The 16,942-nt window shown below is 43.2% G+C and overlaps 2 protein-coding genes across 2 annotated transcripts in view; both read left to right on the top strand.

Moving 5' to 3' along the window:
* The window catches only part of spegb (striated muscle enriched protein kinase b), a 60,479-nt gene extending 49,826 nt beyond the window's left edge, over positions 1–10,653 (top strand). The window contains exons 31-42 of the mRNA XM_030787644.1: positions 51–2,733; positions 2,873–3,022; positions 3,274–3,390; positions 4,224–4,391; positions 5,726–5,848; positions 6,457–6,621; positions 7,640–8,456; positions 8,813–9,052; positions 9,238–9,461; positions 9,791–9,866; positions 10,127–10,276; positions 10,398–10,653. Coding sequence (XP_030643504.1) covers positions 51–2,733; positions 2,873–3,022; positions 3,274–3,390; positions 4,224–4,391; positions 5,726–5,848; positions 6,457–6,621; positions 7,640–8,456; positions 8,813–9,052; positions 9,238–9,461; positions 9,791–9,866; positions 10,127–10,276; positions 10,398–10,653 — 5,169 coding nt within the window. The remainder of the gene's footprint in view (positions 1–50; positions 2,734–2,872; positions 3,023–3,273; positions 3,391–4,223; positions 4,392–5,725; positions 5,849–6,456; positions 6,622–7,639; positions 8,457–8,812; positions 9,053–9,237; positions 9,462–9,790; positions 9,867–10,126; positions 10,277–10,397) is intronic.
* A 4,027-nt stretch (positions 10,654–14,680) lies between these two features.
* LOC115823585 (CAVP-target protein-like) lies at positions 14,681–15,776 on the top strand. The gene is made up of 4 exons (XM_030787645.1): positions 14,681–14,787; positions 15,002–15,309; positions 15,405–15,546; positions 15,638–15,776. Exons 1-4 carry the CDS (start codon positions 14,681–14,683, stop codon positions 15,774–15,776), a joined length of 696 nt encoding a protein of 231 aa, XP_030643505.1.
* The last annotated feature ends 1,166 nt before the right edge of the window (positions 15,777–16,942 follow it).

Genomic DNA, 16,942 nt, shown 5'->3' on the forward strand with positions numbered 1-16,942 from the left:
ACTGATTTGCATATTTAACTGATAGTAACGATCATCCAATCTTTTCTCAGCGATCCCTCATCAGCTACAAATCCAAAATGGTGATGAGGTCAATACCTGAACTGCTGGATGACTCTTCTAGCCACATCTCCATCGCTGTCCCAAGACATCTCAAAGAAGGTTCCCCTCCACCCTCCTCATCCTCAGATTCTGACGAAGACATCGACGAACTACCGTTTATCCCCATGCCCCTCAACATGGACTTTTCGGGATCCAGAATGTCCCTGACTGAAATCCCAGGTGAAGATGAAATGACTGGGGGCAAGTCTCTCAGCAGTACAGAAGCAGGGGGATCCAGCCCTCAGGAGCAGGAATCATTGGAGCGCGAGCCGTCAGAAAAGGGAACAGATGCCGGGGACGCAGCTGCCCGAGGCCGCGCCAGAAAGAGGTCGACGCCTGAGGATGAGAAGGGATCGTCGGACGAGGAGCCGGGGGAACTGGCCAAAAGAGCGGAACAGTCTAAGAGACCCTTACGCAGAGGCTCAAGTATGGAGTCAGATCAGCCAGAGGCAAGTCGGCGTAGAGGACAGTTACGTAGAGGGGGCTCTGCCGATAGTGCCCTGCTACTTCACATTAAACCAGAAGAGGGCGCTGAGGAGAGCTCTATGGGCGATGGCAGAAAAGTTCTCAAAAAGGCAGTGTCTATGGAGCTACCACGCAGGAGCCCAAGTCCAGGTACAGCGAAGTTGAGTCAGGAGGATTATGCCCTGAAACTGGAGCTAATGAGGCAGAGGCTGCTCAGGGGTGGTTCCGTTGACAACAAGATGAGTGGTCTGCGAGGACCTCTCCTCGAGACGCTGGGTATGGGCGATGAGAAACGCTACGGCCGCATGTCTCGTCTAGGAGGATCTCCACTAGTTAGGGCAGCCTCCACTGAGTCACCAAGGGATGACATTCCAAAAACCAAAGTTCTTCGCAAGAGTGCCTCTTTCAGCCAAGGTGACACAGAACCGATTCCTCTGCACCGACGTTCCGGAGCACCCTTAGAGATTCCTCTCGCTCAGATAGAAGGGCGACGGCTGCAAGAGGCAGTGTCCATGTCCGCACTTACCGAGCAGGTCAAGTTGGATTCCCGGCCAGTCACCCCAAAACCAGTCACTCCAGAACCAGAGAAACAGGAGAAAACTAGTGTGAAAGACATCGAAATGCAGTCAGAAGACCAAGTCCAGGGGAGTCAAACTAAGGAGGTGGTGGATAAGGAAGCAGAAGCAGACATGGCAATCACACAGAGTGGCAGCGATCAGAACTCCAGCGAACCTGGTTCCCAAGAGAAGGATGTAAGCAAGTCAGAGGAATTACCTAAGGAAACCAAAAAAGACGATCAAAGTAAGCCCACTCCTATTATGGCTCCAAGGAATGTTGTAGAGGAAAAAATTGAGGAAGAAAATGAGGAAGAGGAAAAGAAGGAAGATGTAAAGGAAAAAGAACCACCCACACCCAAAAAAGAGGTTAAGGAAGTTGAGGAAATTAAAGATGAAATGAAGGTACCTGTGAAAACTCCAGAGATTGTCATATCTACTAGTTCCATCATGGTGACCCCACTGCCTGTGCCTGCAAGAGCGCCCCCTGCTGTTATTTCCACGTACGTAAGCCCTTCTCCTCCTGCACGTGTAGTGCTCCCAGATGGCAGAACTTCTGCATACGCCAGCATCATGCAAACCATTATGGTTCCATCGCTACAGCCAGCCAGTTCCCCTGTTACGACTCCAGCACCAACATCTGCACCCTCAGCAGTTCCCGTCTACACACCAATATCTAGGCACATTTCTGAACCAACTCTTGTATCTACCTCTGTCTCATCTAAACCTGACATTCACCCAACCACTGAACATCCTGCGGTCTTCTCTCGGGTTGCATCACCAGATCAGACTTCCAAAGACTTAAGTAGATCTAAGACTCCCACCCGAGCCTCTCCTAAGAGAGAGTCCTCTCCCAGTAGCAACATCTCAGATCTTGCCTCTGAGGAGGTGTTTGAGGCTCGGTTCAAGAAACGTGAGTCATCTCTCACTCGTGGCCTGAAGCTTCTCTCTTGGCAAAAACCAGAGCAGACTCCATCCACAATTGTCCCTGAGGCAGGAGAAGAGATGTATCGACCTAGTCCCATTGGTGCCCCTCTGGAATTTGTACCCAGAAGATTAGAGGAAAAGTCCAAGTCGGTCCAGGATCTTCGTGAAGCAGAAAAAGATCCAGGCTTCATGAGGAGGCTGTCTATGCGCCTAAGAAGGGCCCCATCAGCAGAGAGAAAAGAAGAGAAAGTCAAAGAGGAAGATGTCCCGGTTCCAAGACGCAGACTCTCTTGGGCTTTGGGTCGCAGGGGGTCACAGGATAAGAAGGAGGTGGAGATGGTGAGGATGGATGGAGGACCTGAAACTCCTCAGGGGGAAGAGGCCAAAGAACCCAAGAAACCCACCGAATCCCCGGTTCTGGCTATGCGCAGGAAGATCGGTTCCACAGTGGCTGGCATATCCATGAGAATTCGCAGCCATTCAGAAGAGAGGAAAGATGAAAAAGAAGGCAAAACAGAGAGTAAAAGAACACCTCTGTTCTCCATACTTCGTCGTTCGACCTCTGAAGGAGGTAGTCTGAAGAGAATGGGTGTTCCGCAGAACCAGCTTGCCTCTCAGTCAGGCACAGGGGCCTCCTCTGAGTCTTTAGATTCCATGTCCAGCATCCAATCAGAGTCAGCTGTCAAAGGTATGAAACATTAATCTCTCTTAGAGACAGAGCCTAATAGCATGTTGAAAGTATATATATATTTTTTAAATCTCCAATTCTTCTCCATCATCATCGCTATTTGTGTTGAATGTATTGTTGTATGTGCTATGTTTTACAGGGGCGGAGACTGACCGCAGGTCAAGGTGGGACAGGTGGGGCCTGACGAGAGGAAGAAGAGACAAGACGGTCTCCCAACCGGATATTCCCACTGCAATTGCCAGAGAGAACGGCTCACTCCGCTCTCGGCAGTATTCCCGTCTGGCCTCTGGTGTGACATCCCTTCAACTTCCATTTTCTCATGTTTGATACATGTGCATTCATGTGCTGGGCAAAGAAATTTAAATTAGTCGTCAAAATTACTCAATTTTTGTCATTTGAAGTTTTGCATATGAAGATACACGATAGTTGACTGGATGGATACAGTCAAGGACGCAATGAAGAGCACAGAGTATTACACAACCTTTGTCACCAACACTTCACCCTTTCTGATTTTCTACATGCGCCTTTCTCTTTTCTCAGACTTCCCTCCTGTATTCCATATTAAACTGAGGGACCATGTTCTCCTGGAGGGAGATCCTGTCACTCTGAGCTGTCTTCCTGCAGGGAGCCCTCACCCTCATATTGCATGGATGAAAGGTTTTATCACTTTTTTTATCACCCAATCACTCCATCACAGTTTGGTCTCATCATTCTTTATACTCAAGGTTGTTCAGACCTTTTTTTGTGAGGTCCAGAGTTCTCCTGCTTTTTGAGCTCACCAAATAATCAAAGGCTGAATATCTAACTGCAAAACAGATGTGTAGATGTGTCAGCCAATCACTGACAGCTGGGGCCATACCTAGGCCAATCACTGACAGATCTGTTTGCACCTCATCCAGTCGGTGACATGTATTGCTTGGTAGAAATGAACATCCAACAGGAATGACGGATGTCGAGGTTTGAGCTGTGTATCACAGCCGTTGACTATTCACACAGAATAAACTGATAAAATTTGAGTGGTCAAAAAAAAAAAAAAAAAAAAAAAGCTACAGTTACATAACAGGTAGAGAAGCGACTTATGTAATTAAATGTAAAATGCTCACTGCTCTGCTGATCTGACAAATTGCTTTCCAAAATGAGTTAACATTACTTTTTACAGTTGTGCAAGTATTGCAGTTATGTATTATGAACTGAGTCAGCAGTCACACAGTAGAAATCAATTTATGGAAAGTCATTATGCTTAATGTCCATACAGTATTTCTTTTCATATTACACTTTTTTATGTAATGGTTCTCACTGTTTAATGGCATTGATTTAAATTGAATTACATAAAAACGTTATTATAAACGTGTAGATTAATGCTTCTTTGGGCACCATGCCAACCTAAGTCTCCATGTCAAAATATAAGAATGAGCTTGTAATGAAAACAAGCTTTGTCACGTAACTTGACTGAGGATAACAGTATATGTTGGGGTCCCTGTGTTTCTCAGATAAAAAGCCACTTGAGATCGACCCAAGGATGAACATGATCTCCTGTCCTGATGGGAGACAGCTGCTTATGATCATGAAGACCACCAAGAAAGACGCCGGCCTCTACGAATGTGTCGCTACGAACCCACTGGCCTCAGTTACCAGCTCCTGCACGCTGTCTCTCGCCCGTGAGTTACACACGCGCACACACACACACACACACACACACACACACACACATGTATTTCAGACGAAAACAAAGCAAAAGAGCAAGAAGGAGATGGGAGCTTGGACGGAAAGGGAGTATATTGTACATTCTTTTTATGAATTTGAGAGCATACAGTTGAGGGGGAGATATCAACTAAATATTTAGCTCTGAAACAAATGTGTCCATGCCACAGCCAATCACTGACACGTGTGTCCACGCCACAGCCAATCACTGACAGGTATGTGCAGGCCTCAGCCAATCGCAGACAAACCTAGTCATACCTCAGTCCGATACAAAAATCAGAATGAATGTTCAGCTGTGTTGTCCAAGATTTCTGTCGATATCTAACCATAATTAGTGGGAGAAGTTAATATTGTGTTTATCAATGAGCACAGCCGGGTATTTGTGGGACAGCGGGATATAAATCATTATTTTCATGGCAAATTCCCCATGATAAAAAAAAAAAAAGAAAAGATGAGTTGGTTGTAGCCACCGCAGAGACTCCTGTTTTCAGTTCAGTATGTCACTGACAACTGCTTGCACTACACAGCATATTGTCATTTCTCTTTTTAGTGAGAATGTAAACAAAATGTATTCCTTGTAATCAGGATGAATGTTTGTCTCAGAAATGTTTTTTAAGAGGAGATTTAATGAGGAGGTGCACATTTGTTCACACTGGGATCTGTTTTACTCCTTAATCCCTGGTATATACCTTAACCCTTATGACCCTGAATTCGGATACGCTATTTTAGTCCACCAAATGTTTGCCAACATTTTTCATTGTTTACATTTTGAAAAATATGCCATTATATTTCAATTTAAAACCTTCTCACACAAATTAGCAGACTGATTTTGCACGATTTTGCAAGGTATTTGCAAGAACACCTTTGCAACTTGTCTTCCAAATGAACAATAAAAGACATTGCTTTGTCCTATGTCATGTCACACGTGGAAGACTTCCTTGCTTTTTTGTAACCTTTGACATTTAAAACACATTCATTTAGAAATCCAGAGATGAGACTTGGACAACTGTTGATGGCATGTCAAATCTATGTAATTTTGGCTGTGTTTTGGGGTATAGTTCAGCACAAAAGAAAACAAAAAACACAAAAAGCAACAGAGCGCTAAAAGCCCAGGGAAGTGTTATTATCGACACATGAAAAAGAACTTCTACAATATGGCCGTCTTGAAATAAATTAGTCTGTTATTGTGTGATCAGAAATTTTTCTATCATTTTCCTCCAAGAACTGTCCAAATCTTCGCTGGATTGGAAGTTTTTGTTGTGTCAGTAACCAAAATGTCATGTTCACCCAGGTCTCCCTAACCGGCCAGGCACTCCCGAGGTCCCACAGCGTTACAAGAACACAGCACTGGTGGTGTGGAGACCCTCAGACACCATGGCCCCTTGCACTTACACTCTGGAGCGGAGAACAGAGGGTGTGTTGTCTTAAAAGTCGTTCCTCACGGATTCCTCTCCCACCTTTAAGAGTCACACAGTACCCTCTTTCATACATGCATTAGAATGGGCTTCTGTTGCACACCACTGTTCTGTCTCAATGAGATGCTAGTGCTTGTATGTAACTTGTGTTTTTCACCTGCATTGTGAGGATTTTTTACTGCGCCATTCTCATCTTCCTCTCCAATCATTGTCAACTTATTTGAGTTTTTATTTCTGCAACAACCCTCGCGTTTATGGATGAAGTAGATTGTATTTGAAGCAAACTTTGTGGAGGTGTATGTGGCATTTTGCATTCTTTACACTAGTATTTCATATCTTGGCAAAACCACCGCAATATGTTGCAGCAAAGATATTTTTTCTCACAAAACTCTGCACAACTCTTCACCACCACCATTTGGTTACTATCGGTATTACAACTCTCTATTATCTGAATGATTCCGAAATAAAGATAGGGTATGCGTCATTTTTGCAATTTTTAACTAAATAATGCGTCTGAGGTTTATGTTTTAATTATTTTATTTGGAGAGGAGTTATTTATTATCAAAATTGTTCTACATAACTGTTTACGCCATTTTTCTTTTCCTAGGTGAAAATAATTGGCTTATTGTGGCCACGGGTGTAGCCGACTGTTACTACAACATCACAGATCTTCCAGCTGGTGGAACCTACAGGTTTAGAGTGGCCTGTGTAAACAAAGCTGGCCAGGGACCCTACAGCAACCTGTCTGACAAAGTGGTCCTAGATTCCTCAGGTAGAAGATCCTTCATTTTAAAAACAATATGCATGTTTATGTCATATGCACAGTTTTTCAACTTTAATATCAAAAAAGAAACAAAACCAGGACTTAGGACTGACAGACACCTCGGGCCTTGACTGAAAGCCAGGTCAGAAAACTGCAGTTTTGAGTTTGACATAAAAATCAGTAAAGCATTAAACTTGAACTGTGGGAAGAGGAACTAAATTATCATTAGAGAAAACAAAAAACACTGACTAATGAAAACCTTTTTAACATTGACAAGCAACCATTTTAACAGTTAAAAATACAAATAATATTAAACAGTTTGAGACCCCTTTTTCTGCATTTTTTTTTTAATTTCTAAATTAGACCAAGCAGAACTATTAGACTACAGGGAACTGAACACCTGACCTTTGACCCTGACATCCCAAGCTTGCTAAAACTGCTCTTTCAGCCCAGAGTTTATCTGGCAATTTATCTCAAAGATGAGATGTGTGTAAGACAATTGAGTTTTAATGGCTTATGAACTTTGAAGTGACTTTGGTTTGAGCCACACACAGGGTTACGGCAGGAATTGCAGAGGGTCTAATGTGTTCCAACAGTGCTACTTGGAATAAAACCACCAAAGTGATTAATAGTGAGGTCTTTCCAGGCCTGACTCCTGCTTTCGTCGATCTGGTCACCAAAATTCATGCAATGGCAAGGTTGCGCAGAGATCATAAGTTAGTAGTTTAAAGCAGAAATAAGAAAGATTCTCCAGGGAATTCAAGATCATTAAAAAAAATAATTAGATAAAACTTATGTTGGGTGATGTAATGTCATTTGCAGAAACAAAGCACAACACCACGTAAAGTGAAATTCTGCATCTTTCAGCTCAGTTCACATTGCAGTTCTTTTTCCTGTGGTTAATTTTAATTCAGAATCAAAATGATTGAAGAACTGATTAGGAATTATTGAAAACTCATTCATTGTACTCTATTCTGTATTGCACAGAACTAAAAGGATTACACATTATATCATTTCCTCTCTACAGCACCTCAGAAATCATCTGGAACTGTCATAGTGAAGACACTCCCAACGTCACCTTCAGTGGTGACATCCTCAATGACAGTACCTCCAATCAAGCCAGCTAGCAGTAAACCCACACCCCCATCTACTGCCCCCGCAACACTTGCTCCAACGGCCCCTCCAGCACAGCCCAGTAAACCTGCCTCTGCTCCTCATGCTCCAGCTGTTCCCACCTCGGTTGACCAGCCCACCTCCACCAGCCCTGCCCCTGCACCTCAATACTCTGCCCCTACCCATCGGTCTGTCTCTGAGATTCAGACGGCAACTTCCAACACACCCTCCCAGGCCAAAGCCAAGACTACGCTCAACATCACGGTCAGGAAACCCTCGCCACCGGCCGCTCCAACTCAGACACCGCCTGCAGCCAAACTGACTCCACCTGTTGTCCTCCCGAAACCACAGAGCCCAGTCAATGTGGTTCCGCCCATGGCAAAAACCCCACCAGTCACCCCACCTCCACTGGTGTCCCCTCCACCCGCCATTGGAAAGCCCATCTCGTCTGTGCCCATGTATGTTCCAGCAACTACCGCGGCGCGAGTTAGCCCTGTCACCCCCAATACACCCTCCCCAGCTCTCTCTCCCCCAGTGGTACTGGTTACCAGTCTGAGTCCTGTTGGAGAAGGTACAGGCACACCCAGTCGCATGACTCCGAGTGGGAGAATCACGCCTTCTGGCCGCTCCACCCCCTCAGGACGCAGGACACCCTCCGGAAAACCTGGAGAGTCCACACTCCGCCAAGGAGTACCTCAGAAACCATACACTTTCATGGATGAGAAGGCTAGGTGCAGAAATTAATCAAATGTTTTTTACTGTTTATGCTATGTGTCTCTTTATTTTAGTTTTAAAAATGTGTCTGTCTGTGTTTAGATCCCTGATATACTGGTACACAGCACTAAACCACGATTTTTTGGTGTCCAGTGCATGCTGGGTTTTAAAAAAGTAGAAGCTATACACTCCTAAAGTGAATAGTACTGTTTGTTCAAATGTGTGAAGTGCATGGCTCCTGTTTTATGATAATTTATGAAGTGCATGGCACAGATATTTCGCTCATCACTTTCAGCAGTGTCTGTTTGATGTGAGGCATTAAAAATCATTATGTAGTTGGTTGATTGTTGCTTTGGTGTTTTGTTTGTCGCAGAGGTCGCTTTGGCGTAATCAGAGAATGCAGGGAAAATGCCACCGGCAACCTCTTCATGGCAAAGATTGTGCCGTACGAGCCAGAAAACAAGCAGGTCGTGCTGCAAGAATACGACATCCTCAAGTCCCTTCACCACGAGAAGATAATGGCTTTGCATGAGGCTTACGTCACTCCACGTTACCTGGTGCTCATCTCTGAGTGCTGCTCTGGCAAAGAACTCCTCTACAGTCTGATTGACAGGTCTGAAACCACCCGGTCCTTATGTCTACGCTGAACGTCCTGTGTTCAGGCATTACACGCTCTCTGGACAGACACAGCACTCTATTGTGGCGGTCAACAAGTGGTCGCTATTCACTCCTCTGGCCGTCTGGGACGCTGAGAGACGTCTTGTGTTCTCATGGCTCTTTGTGTATCTCTCTTCCTAGGTTCCGTTACTCAGAGGATGATGTGGTTGGTTACATTGTCCAGATCCTGCAGGGCCTGGACTACTTGCACAATCGCCGAATCTTGCACCTAGATATCAAGCCCGACAACATAATTGTCACGTACATGAATGTGGTCAAGATCATTGACTTCGGCAGCGCGCAGAATTTCAACCCTCTCTTCCTGAAGCAGTTCAGCCCTCCCCTGGGAACACTGGAGTATATGTGTGAGTACAGAGGTTTATTCTGAGTTCTCAGTGCACAGACCTATCTAAGGAACCGGCTGCTCTGTTCTTAGAGCACTACATTTACATGTAGGTTTATTTTACTAATTTCTATTTCATGTTGCACCAACCCCTTGTTTTACTTCGATAAATCAAATTTAGTCAGGATATCTAATCTCCTAATATTCTGTAATTCCCTTCTGTCCCCATGGGGCCGAATCAGCTAGTAACCCTTATGGTATGTGTGTTACACTTTTGGGAATAATTACACGCTTCTTCACTCTCTGTGATATTTGTGTATCTTTTGAATTTTCCGGCCGATTCCGGAAAAGCTCCTGAGATGCTGAAGGGGGATGTGGTGGGTCCTCCAGCTGACATCTGGAGCGTTGGCGTTCTAACCTACATCATGTGAGTGTCATCCACTGATGTCCAGCCCTACAGCACCGTCACTGCGCACTGCAAGGACTTAGAGAGAGCATGATTTTCACAGTTCTTTTCACTCAGTCAGCTCAGTCATATTCTTTATTCTAATTCCTCAATCCTTTAGAGGATTTAGATGGCTCAGTTTTACAACATTCTCCAAGTATTCTTTTTTTCTGACTTAGTTTGCTTAAAAGAAACATATCAAGTGCAGGTTTAAGACTCCAATGAATGTCATTATGACACAGGTTAAGTGGGAGGTTGCCTTTTACGGAGAACGACCCACAGGAGACAGAGGCCAAAATCATCGCTGCGAAGTTTGACCTCAGTAAGCTCTACCAAAACGTGTCCCAAAGTGCCTCTCTGTTCCTCAAGAAGATCCTTTGCAGCTACCCTTGGTGAGTAAGAGCATGTGATTATACTGTACGTCCTCCCTCGAGTTTCTCAGTGACGAGAGAGTGCTGACGTTCTTTTCTCCTGGGTAATAACTGCTGTGAAACTGTGTGTGATGTGTTTCAGGGCACGTCCTAACGTTAAGGACTGCTTCAGTAACTCCTGGCTGCAGGACGCCTACCTGATGAGGCTTCGACGACAGACTCTTACCTTCACCACCACACGCCTCAAAGAGTTCCTGGCCCAGCAGCAGCAGCTCAGGGCGGAGGGGGCCACCAAACACAAGGTCCTCCTGAGGTCTTACCAGAGTTCTCCACAGACCCCCATCTCCCCAACTGCACCTGTCACACCTGCTTTACCCCCCACCCCTGTCACTCAGTGAGCTCATCAACTGCCCATCACAGGGACGTGGCCCGAGGGGGGCAGTCGTAGGTCTCCAGGACGATGAACATGGAGGCAGATCCCCCGGTCTACTGACACATCCCGAGCTGGCAGGACAACAGAAGGCTAATGTTAATGCGCATGGTGTTATAACATCAAACGTTCTCTGAACTACCTGGTCCTCGCTCCTCAAACATAGAGTGAAAAGTCACCTCAGTCTGCACCTAAACCACAAAACACATACACAGAGAACTTGCTCACCAAACCAGACAATAACAGAATGGATCCCAATGTGTGTGTGTGTGTGTGTGCCTCACCCAGCTGTAGCTAGCATGCACAGATGTATTGTGCTTACCTTTGTCTTTGCTTCCAGCTCCTTCTTGGGCCCTATCCTCGATTCACATTCTTGTACCCATTACTGTTCCATTGGGTTATACTAGCTGTTCTCAGTCTTGTGTCTCTTGTGAGAAGTCAGGGCCTAGGAACTTGCCATAAGTTGAGCAGAGCCGTAGTGCTCTCACGAAGCTTAGTCAGTCATCAAGAACATGGAATTTTATGTTGTTATTTGAAAAACTATAGTGTAAATGTGTATTTCTGTGTTGTTTCCCCAGGACGCACTGGGGCAGTCAGTGGAGAAATATGCTGTATATCTTCTTCTGCTATTATTGATAGCTGTTATATTGATTATTGGTGATTACATGAGAGGCCCTGAATGTTGACATTTTAAATTCAAGCACTGTAGTTTTCTGTAGTGCTATGTGACCTTTTACAATCAAAGTGCATTTTGTGTTTTAATACAGTGCACTGGAGAAAAGTGGGCCTTGGTGAATGCAGAATTAAGTGGCACGCTGGACAGGACTGCAAAAGACAGGGAGAGCATTCAAGGAAATTGTTCAAAGAATCATTTGTGCTTGAAGGGCATGCTACTGTGGCGATGCTAAGATAACGTGGCAAAGTCGAAAAGTGTGACTATGGCTTTTTTTTTTTTTTTTAAACATTTTTAAAGTTGCCTTTAATTTAACGAAGAGAATGTATTATGTATTATAGATTTCTCTTTGGCCTTTGTATGATTCAGACCAGATTTTTTTTTTTTTTTTTTCAAACTTGCCTGAGAAGTGATGGACTTACAAGCATGTCATAATGGGAATGATCTAACATGGGAATTAAATATAATTAAACCTCTGAAGAGTTCGTCAGACAGCTCCTCAGGTCCAAACTAGAGGGAATCCCTTTGAATTTCACACAGCCGTAACCCTAAATCTCACTTTATCATCCTCAAAGTGTGAAAACCTGTCAATGTGCTGCCTCCAGAGGTGTCTAAAATCTGCCTGCCAAGCCTGTTTGGATTAGAAAACTAAAAACTCTTTGTTAGTAAATAAGTTTTTTTTTTTTTTTAATCACTAAGAAGTGTTATTTGTCTAGACATCACATTATATTTAAATATACAGTTTTATTGTTACACTGTACATTTTTTATTTAAAAAGAGATGTTTTAGACAAAAATAGACATGTCAAGAAGAACATGACTGCAGTTGTGAATGCTAGCATTTACAACATGACTTCTCTGAAAGAGGGTAACAACGATACCACCCGAAGAACTGCAGAATTTCTTGTGCTCAGTAGGGGAACTAGTTGTTTTTTTTTTTTTTTTGGTAATGATTCGGTTTATGCATACAAATCCTTGAAATGTCCTTTGTTCTCAGCCGAGGCAAAATAAAAGATGAAATCAACAATCAGGCATATTTACAGTATAACTTTCGCACTTCTACATGGGGAAGACGTTTGGAAAATGTGCACCGCAAATAAATTTGCCTCAGTGTTAGAAATGTAGCCCAGGATGGGACATGTTGTACTGACCTCTTGTACTGTCATGACTTACGTTGTCAAGATACAATATGCTCCCTGGTTTTTGAACAGATGTATCTTTTGATTATTTACCACAGTGGCATAGAGAAATTGACATGATTATTTTTCTCTCTTTTTTCGACTCTTGAAGTACTTTGTGAAGTACATGTTTTTAGACGCTGTTAAGTGGTGGCTTATGTGCAATGTCAACAATTCTGAGATAATTAAATTCTCTTATTTGAATCAGTCTTGTTATGTACACTACTGCAGTATACATCACAAACTCTTTGTTTGTTTGTTTTTTTTTCTTACGTGAAGCTAACTTTAGATGGTAAAACAAAACTGATGCCTCAAAAGCCCACCACAGTAAACACTGTTATGGTGTAGGGTGGTTTGGAATGTAAGGTCTATCCACACTGAAGAAAGACACAGTTGGTGGGACTATTAAACTTAGAAAACCTACATGCCATGCACACATCCATGAATACACTCTCTCTTTCTCAGCCCTAAGCTTCTTTAAGCACAATATCCAGACATCCCTCTTCATTGCCTGCCCATGCTATGACAAACTGAAACTAAAAAGTTTGATTCTCTGCAAAGCAGCCTTTTTTTAATCTAGATGTCTATTGCAATGCCTGCACACTGCACACTATATAGTACTGACTATTTTTTATTTTTCCCATGGATGCAAAGATATATTCAATTTTTTTTATCATTATTTATTTTTCCTGCTGATTATTTAATGGTTGAATGAGTGATTGAAATAAAACTGTGTTTATGACTTCAACTACTCTCTCTGACACTCACATGGAACACTCAAAGCCAAAAAGCAAGGAATTACAATAAAAGGATACATGACTCAAACACACAGGCAGTAGTTTGTGGTTGTGAATATGGTTTTGTATTAATTATTGCTTTGTGTATTTTCCTTCTCTCTTGATCATGCTAAGTAACCCTTTAATGTGACACTGATTAAAGCTGTTTATTTCTGGAATGCATTACGTTGCACTAAAACAGTGACAGATGTTGAAATGGATGTTTTGCAGTAGAATGAAGTGTAGGTGTGTATATGTTGAAGATGTGTCCTTTCCTGAATAAAGCATTCTTACCGATTCTGGACTGCAACACATGCATCATTTGTTTTAGATCTGATTCTAAAATCAGAATTCACAAATGGACAAGAGCACGTAGCAGCTGGAAGTTTAGCCTTTCCTTCCCTCATGACAAATGCATTGACAACACTGTTTCAAATGCAAACTGACTTTATACAGACCGACCCAGGCACACTTTGAAAATCTCCATATTGTATATATGTGCTTGACCCTTGACTACACTGAAACAGAAATAATTTTCTACCGACTGCAAAAAAACAAACGGGGCATGTTGAAACAAATCAACAAGCAGTCCATTAGCTGCCATGGTGTTTAAACAGTTAAAATCTTCTGAAATCCCAGTTGTGATCCACTAGCGCACTCTCCCTCACCAAGGAGTTCTCGTGTTTCGTATCTTTCCATTCGCAATCCACTGCCTTTGCCCCAGAGCCCCTCATCAGATCTCCCTTGGTAACCAAGGCGATATGTCATGAAAAGGCTATTTAAGGCCCAGCTGACTCTACTCAGCACTTGGTCCACATCTTTTATCAGTCTTGCAATGCCAGACCATCCGAGACCATCCCAAGGTAAAGGTCCAAACAAGGACAAATGCTGCTTTGGCATTTCCAGGCCTCCTCCACCCAGTCTTCTGAGGGCCACCAATGGCTCCACTGGTCTCCCATATAAAAAGCCCTGATCCAGACCGGACCGGACCTTCTGCCTGTGGCTTCCTGACTGAGAGGACAGTTTCAGGACCCTCTCCAGGGTGAGTGTTTTAATTTTTTTTTTTTAGACGATAATGCTGTATATTGAAATAGTAGTATATGTAATAATTGTCTTATAATAATTATTATAGGACACGTCTTACATCGAGATCTGACATGTAAATATTAAATTACTGATATGAGATATACTGATTTGTTGACTATGATCTTGAGTGTGATTTTGATCTTTTCACAATATTCACAATATTTTCTTGAGGTGAGGCTGCATCACAAATTACAGCATCTCAGATCAGTCTTAAACGATCTGTTCTCATCCTTAACTACAGTGTTTTAAACCAGTCCTAAAAGATCTATTCTGTCCATAACAGATGTCCAAAGTTAAGGCTGCACCCCCGCCGGGGTGCAATCTGAACATAAATGACCCCCAAGTCCAGGAGGCAGCTATTCGCATCCAAGCTTCATACAGGGGTCATCGGTAATTACACTTCTCTGGTAAAATTAAATATCGCCCACTAATTTTCATATTTTGACACTGGCCATAGACTGACATCATTCTGAGATGCCTTTGAGGAATTTGAGTTTTTGCTGCTAATTTAACTTCTGTGACAAAGTGTCTGAAAGGTCTCAGTGTCAGTGTCGCACGATTCTGAGAACACCTCCTCTTTCATGCTTTCGTGTTGCCCATCCAGTTCGCGGAAGGAGTTGCGAGAAAAAGGTCCTCCAAAGTTCCTTCAGGAGCTGAAAGATGTGGTTCTGGTAGAGGGCAGTGCTGCCAAGCTGGAGTGCAGAGTGAGTGCTTTCCCCGATCCATTCATCGTTTGGTCGAAGGATGGGAAAGAGCTCAAAGACGGACCCAAGTACTGCTACGTGTTTGAGGATCCTGACGTTGTGGCCCTGGTGGTGCGAGATGGGGTGCTGGCAGACTTGGGCAGATACACCGTCACCATCAAGAACACCTTTGGCCAGACATCAGGCTCGGCATGTATTATAGTAGAGGGTGTGTACAATGCTTTCTCTTCACCAGTAGCTACAAACTTTCTTTCCTTTGCTGTTAATGGGATCAGTGATGGATTTTGCTTCTCACTGTAACAGTTCCTGCTAAAGTGACCAAAGGCCCAGACAATGTAAAGGCCAAAAAGGGAACAACGGTGGTGCTGAAGGCTGAGATCAGTGGAGAACCTCCACCTGACGTAGGCTGGCTCAAAGATGGAGAAGACATAGAGGAAGATGAAAGGTATACTTGTGGGTCAAACTGCATGTCTGAAGACAGTTACCCCCCCTTCAGAGTGAGTCTGAGTCATGTGTTTTTTGTGGTTATCTTCCAGAGTGTTTTACGACGTTGGAGACACAGACACAATCCTGACAATAAAAAATGCCAGGCCCACTGACGCAGGGAAATATGAGGTCTTTGTGGAAAATAATCTGGGAACAGACCAGTCCTTCGCTCGTGTGGACATCCAGTGAGAAGCTTCTTCAACTTCCCGAAACAGCATCTAGATCTTAGACATTCAGTCTCACTTCAACATTTTCACATCCCAGCAATGGGCTCCAAGAACACGTAACAAGAAGCACAGCCAACATCTCACACAAATTAGCAGTGACAAATAGTAAAATGAATGTTATTCCGGATGTCTGTCAAAATACTATACATTTCTGAACTTTGTGTGTGCTGTGAATTTTTCTAATAACTACATTATTAACGTTAATTATTCATCAGTTATGTCTGTCTCCAATGTAACTCAACAACGCAGCAGCTTTGGAGTTTGACGTTTCCTCCATGCCACACAAGCTGTGGGTTTTCTTTTCTTGTTCTTTTTTTTTAAAACAATAAAACTGTGACAACGCCCGGTACAGGCCACATATTAACAAAGCTTTAATTAACATCAGTAATAAAACTGTGCATAAATAAATGTACTTTGCTCTGCATCCCACCACGACTGATCTAATTTTACACTCGAGAATCCACAAAAACACAGTTAAAATTACACAGGAATCCAAGTCATTCGTTACCCCTAACTGTGAACTGATACCCAGTCGTCAGTCTAACAAACATCTAAAACCATCTGAATATAGATGACTATAAAAAGGATCAAAGTCCATTTATTACAGGGAGGGTTTAACATGACAAATGCCTAACTACGTTATTCTTGATGATAAACCAATCCAAGCAGGGAAGAAAAAACCTTCATGTCTGCAAACCTTCTATTGGGTCACACATTAATTTAGAGTTAGCCTTCCTGGCTAGCATCGAATCCCCGACTACAGCACTATGAACTTCAACCAAATATTTATGATCGCCCATATGCAGTAATACTTAGGCTAAATAAATGTTAAACTTAACGTTGGACAGATCCTTTGTTTTGACAAAGGTGGATCCTGACAGAGTATCAATGAACAAAAGGCTGACTGCTACATTAGGCCTTTCTTTTAAAAAGGTGTGCGACTGAAGCTCAAAGAGTTTACTGAGGGTTTTAAAGTCTACATCAAAACACCAAAGAGGAGAGTAGGCTGTTTTAAGTGGAATGCGCCGTGAATACCAATGATGTAAACTTGCTAATCAACTTGACAGAGTGCGCGAACTTTGAAGACTCTCCCTATCCTCCATTCTCCCCCTGAACGGTCTCAAGGCT

This window comes from Chanos chanos, chromosome 10 (assembly GCF_902362185.1).
Source record: "Chanos chanos chromosome 10, fChaCha1.1, whole genome shotgun sequence".
Lineage (NCBI taxonomy): Eukaryota > Metazoa > Chordata > Actinopteri > Gonorynchiformes > Chanidae > Chanos > Chanos chanos.

What these genes read in the sequence shown, in the direction of transcription:
- LOC115823585 (XM_030787645.1), top strand. Translation starts at nt 14,681, where the DNA reads ATGTCCAAAGTTAAGGCTGCACCCCCGCCGGGGTGCAATCTGAACATA. An exon ending in GGCATGTATTATAGTAGAGG is followed by an intron (nt 15,310 to 15,404) that starts GTGTGTACAATG and finishes TCACTGTAACAG; the next exon opens with TTCCTGCTAAAGTGACCAAA. An exon ending in GACATAGAGGAAGATGAAAG is followed by an intron (nt 15,547 to 15,637) that starts GTATACTTGTGG and finishes GTTATCTTCCAG; the next exon opens with AGTGTTTTACGACGTTGGAG.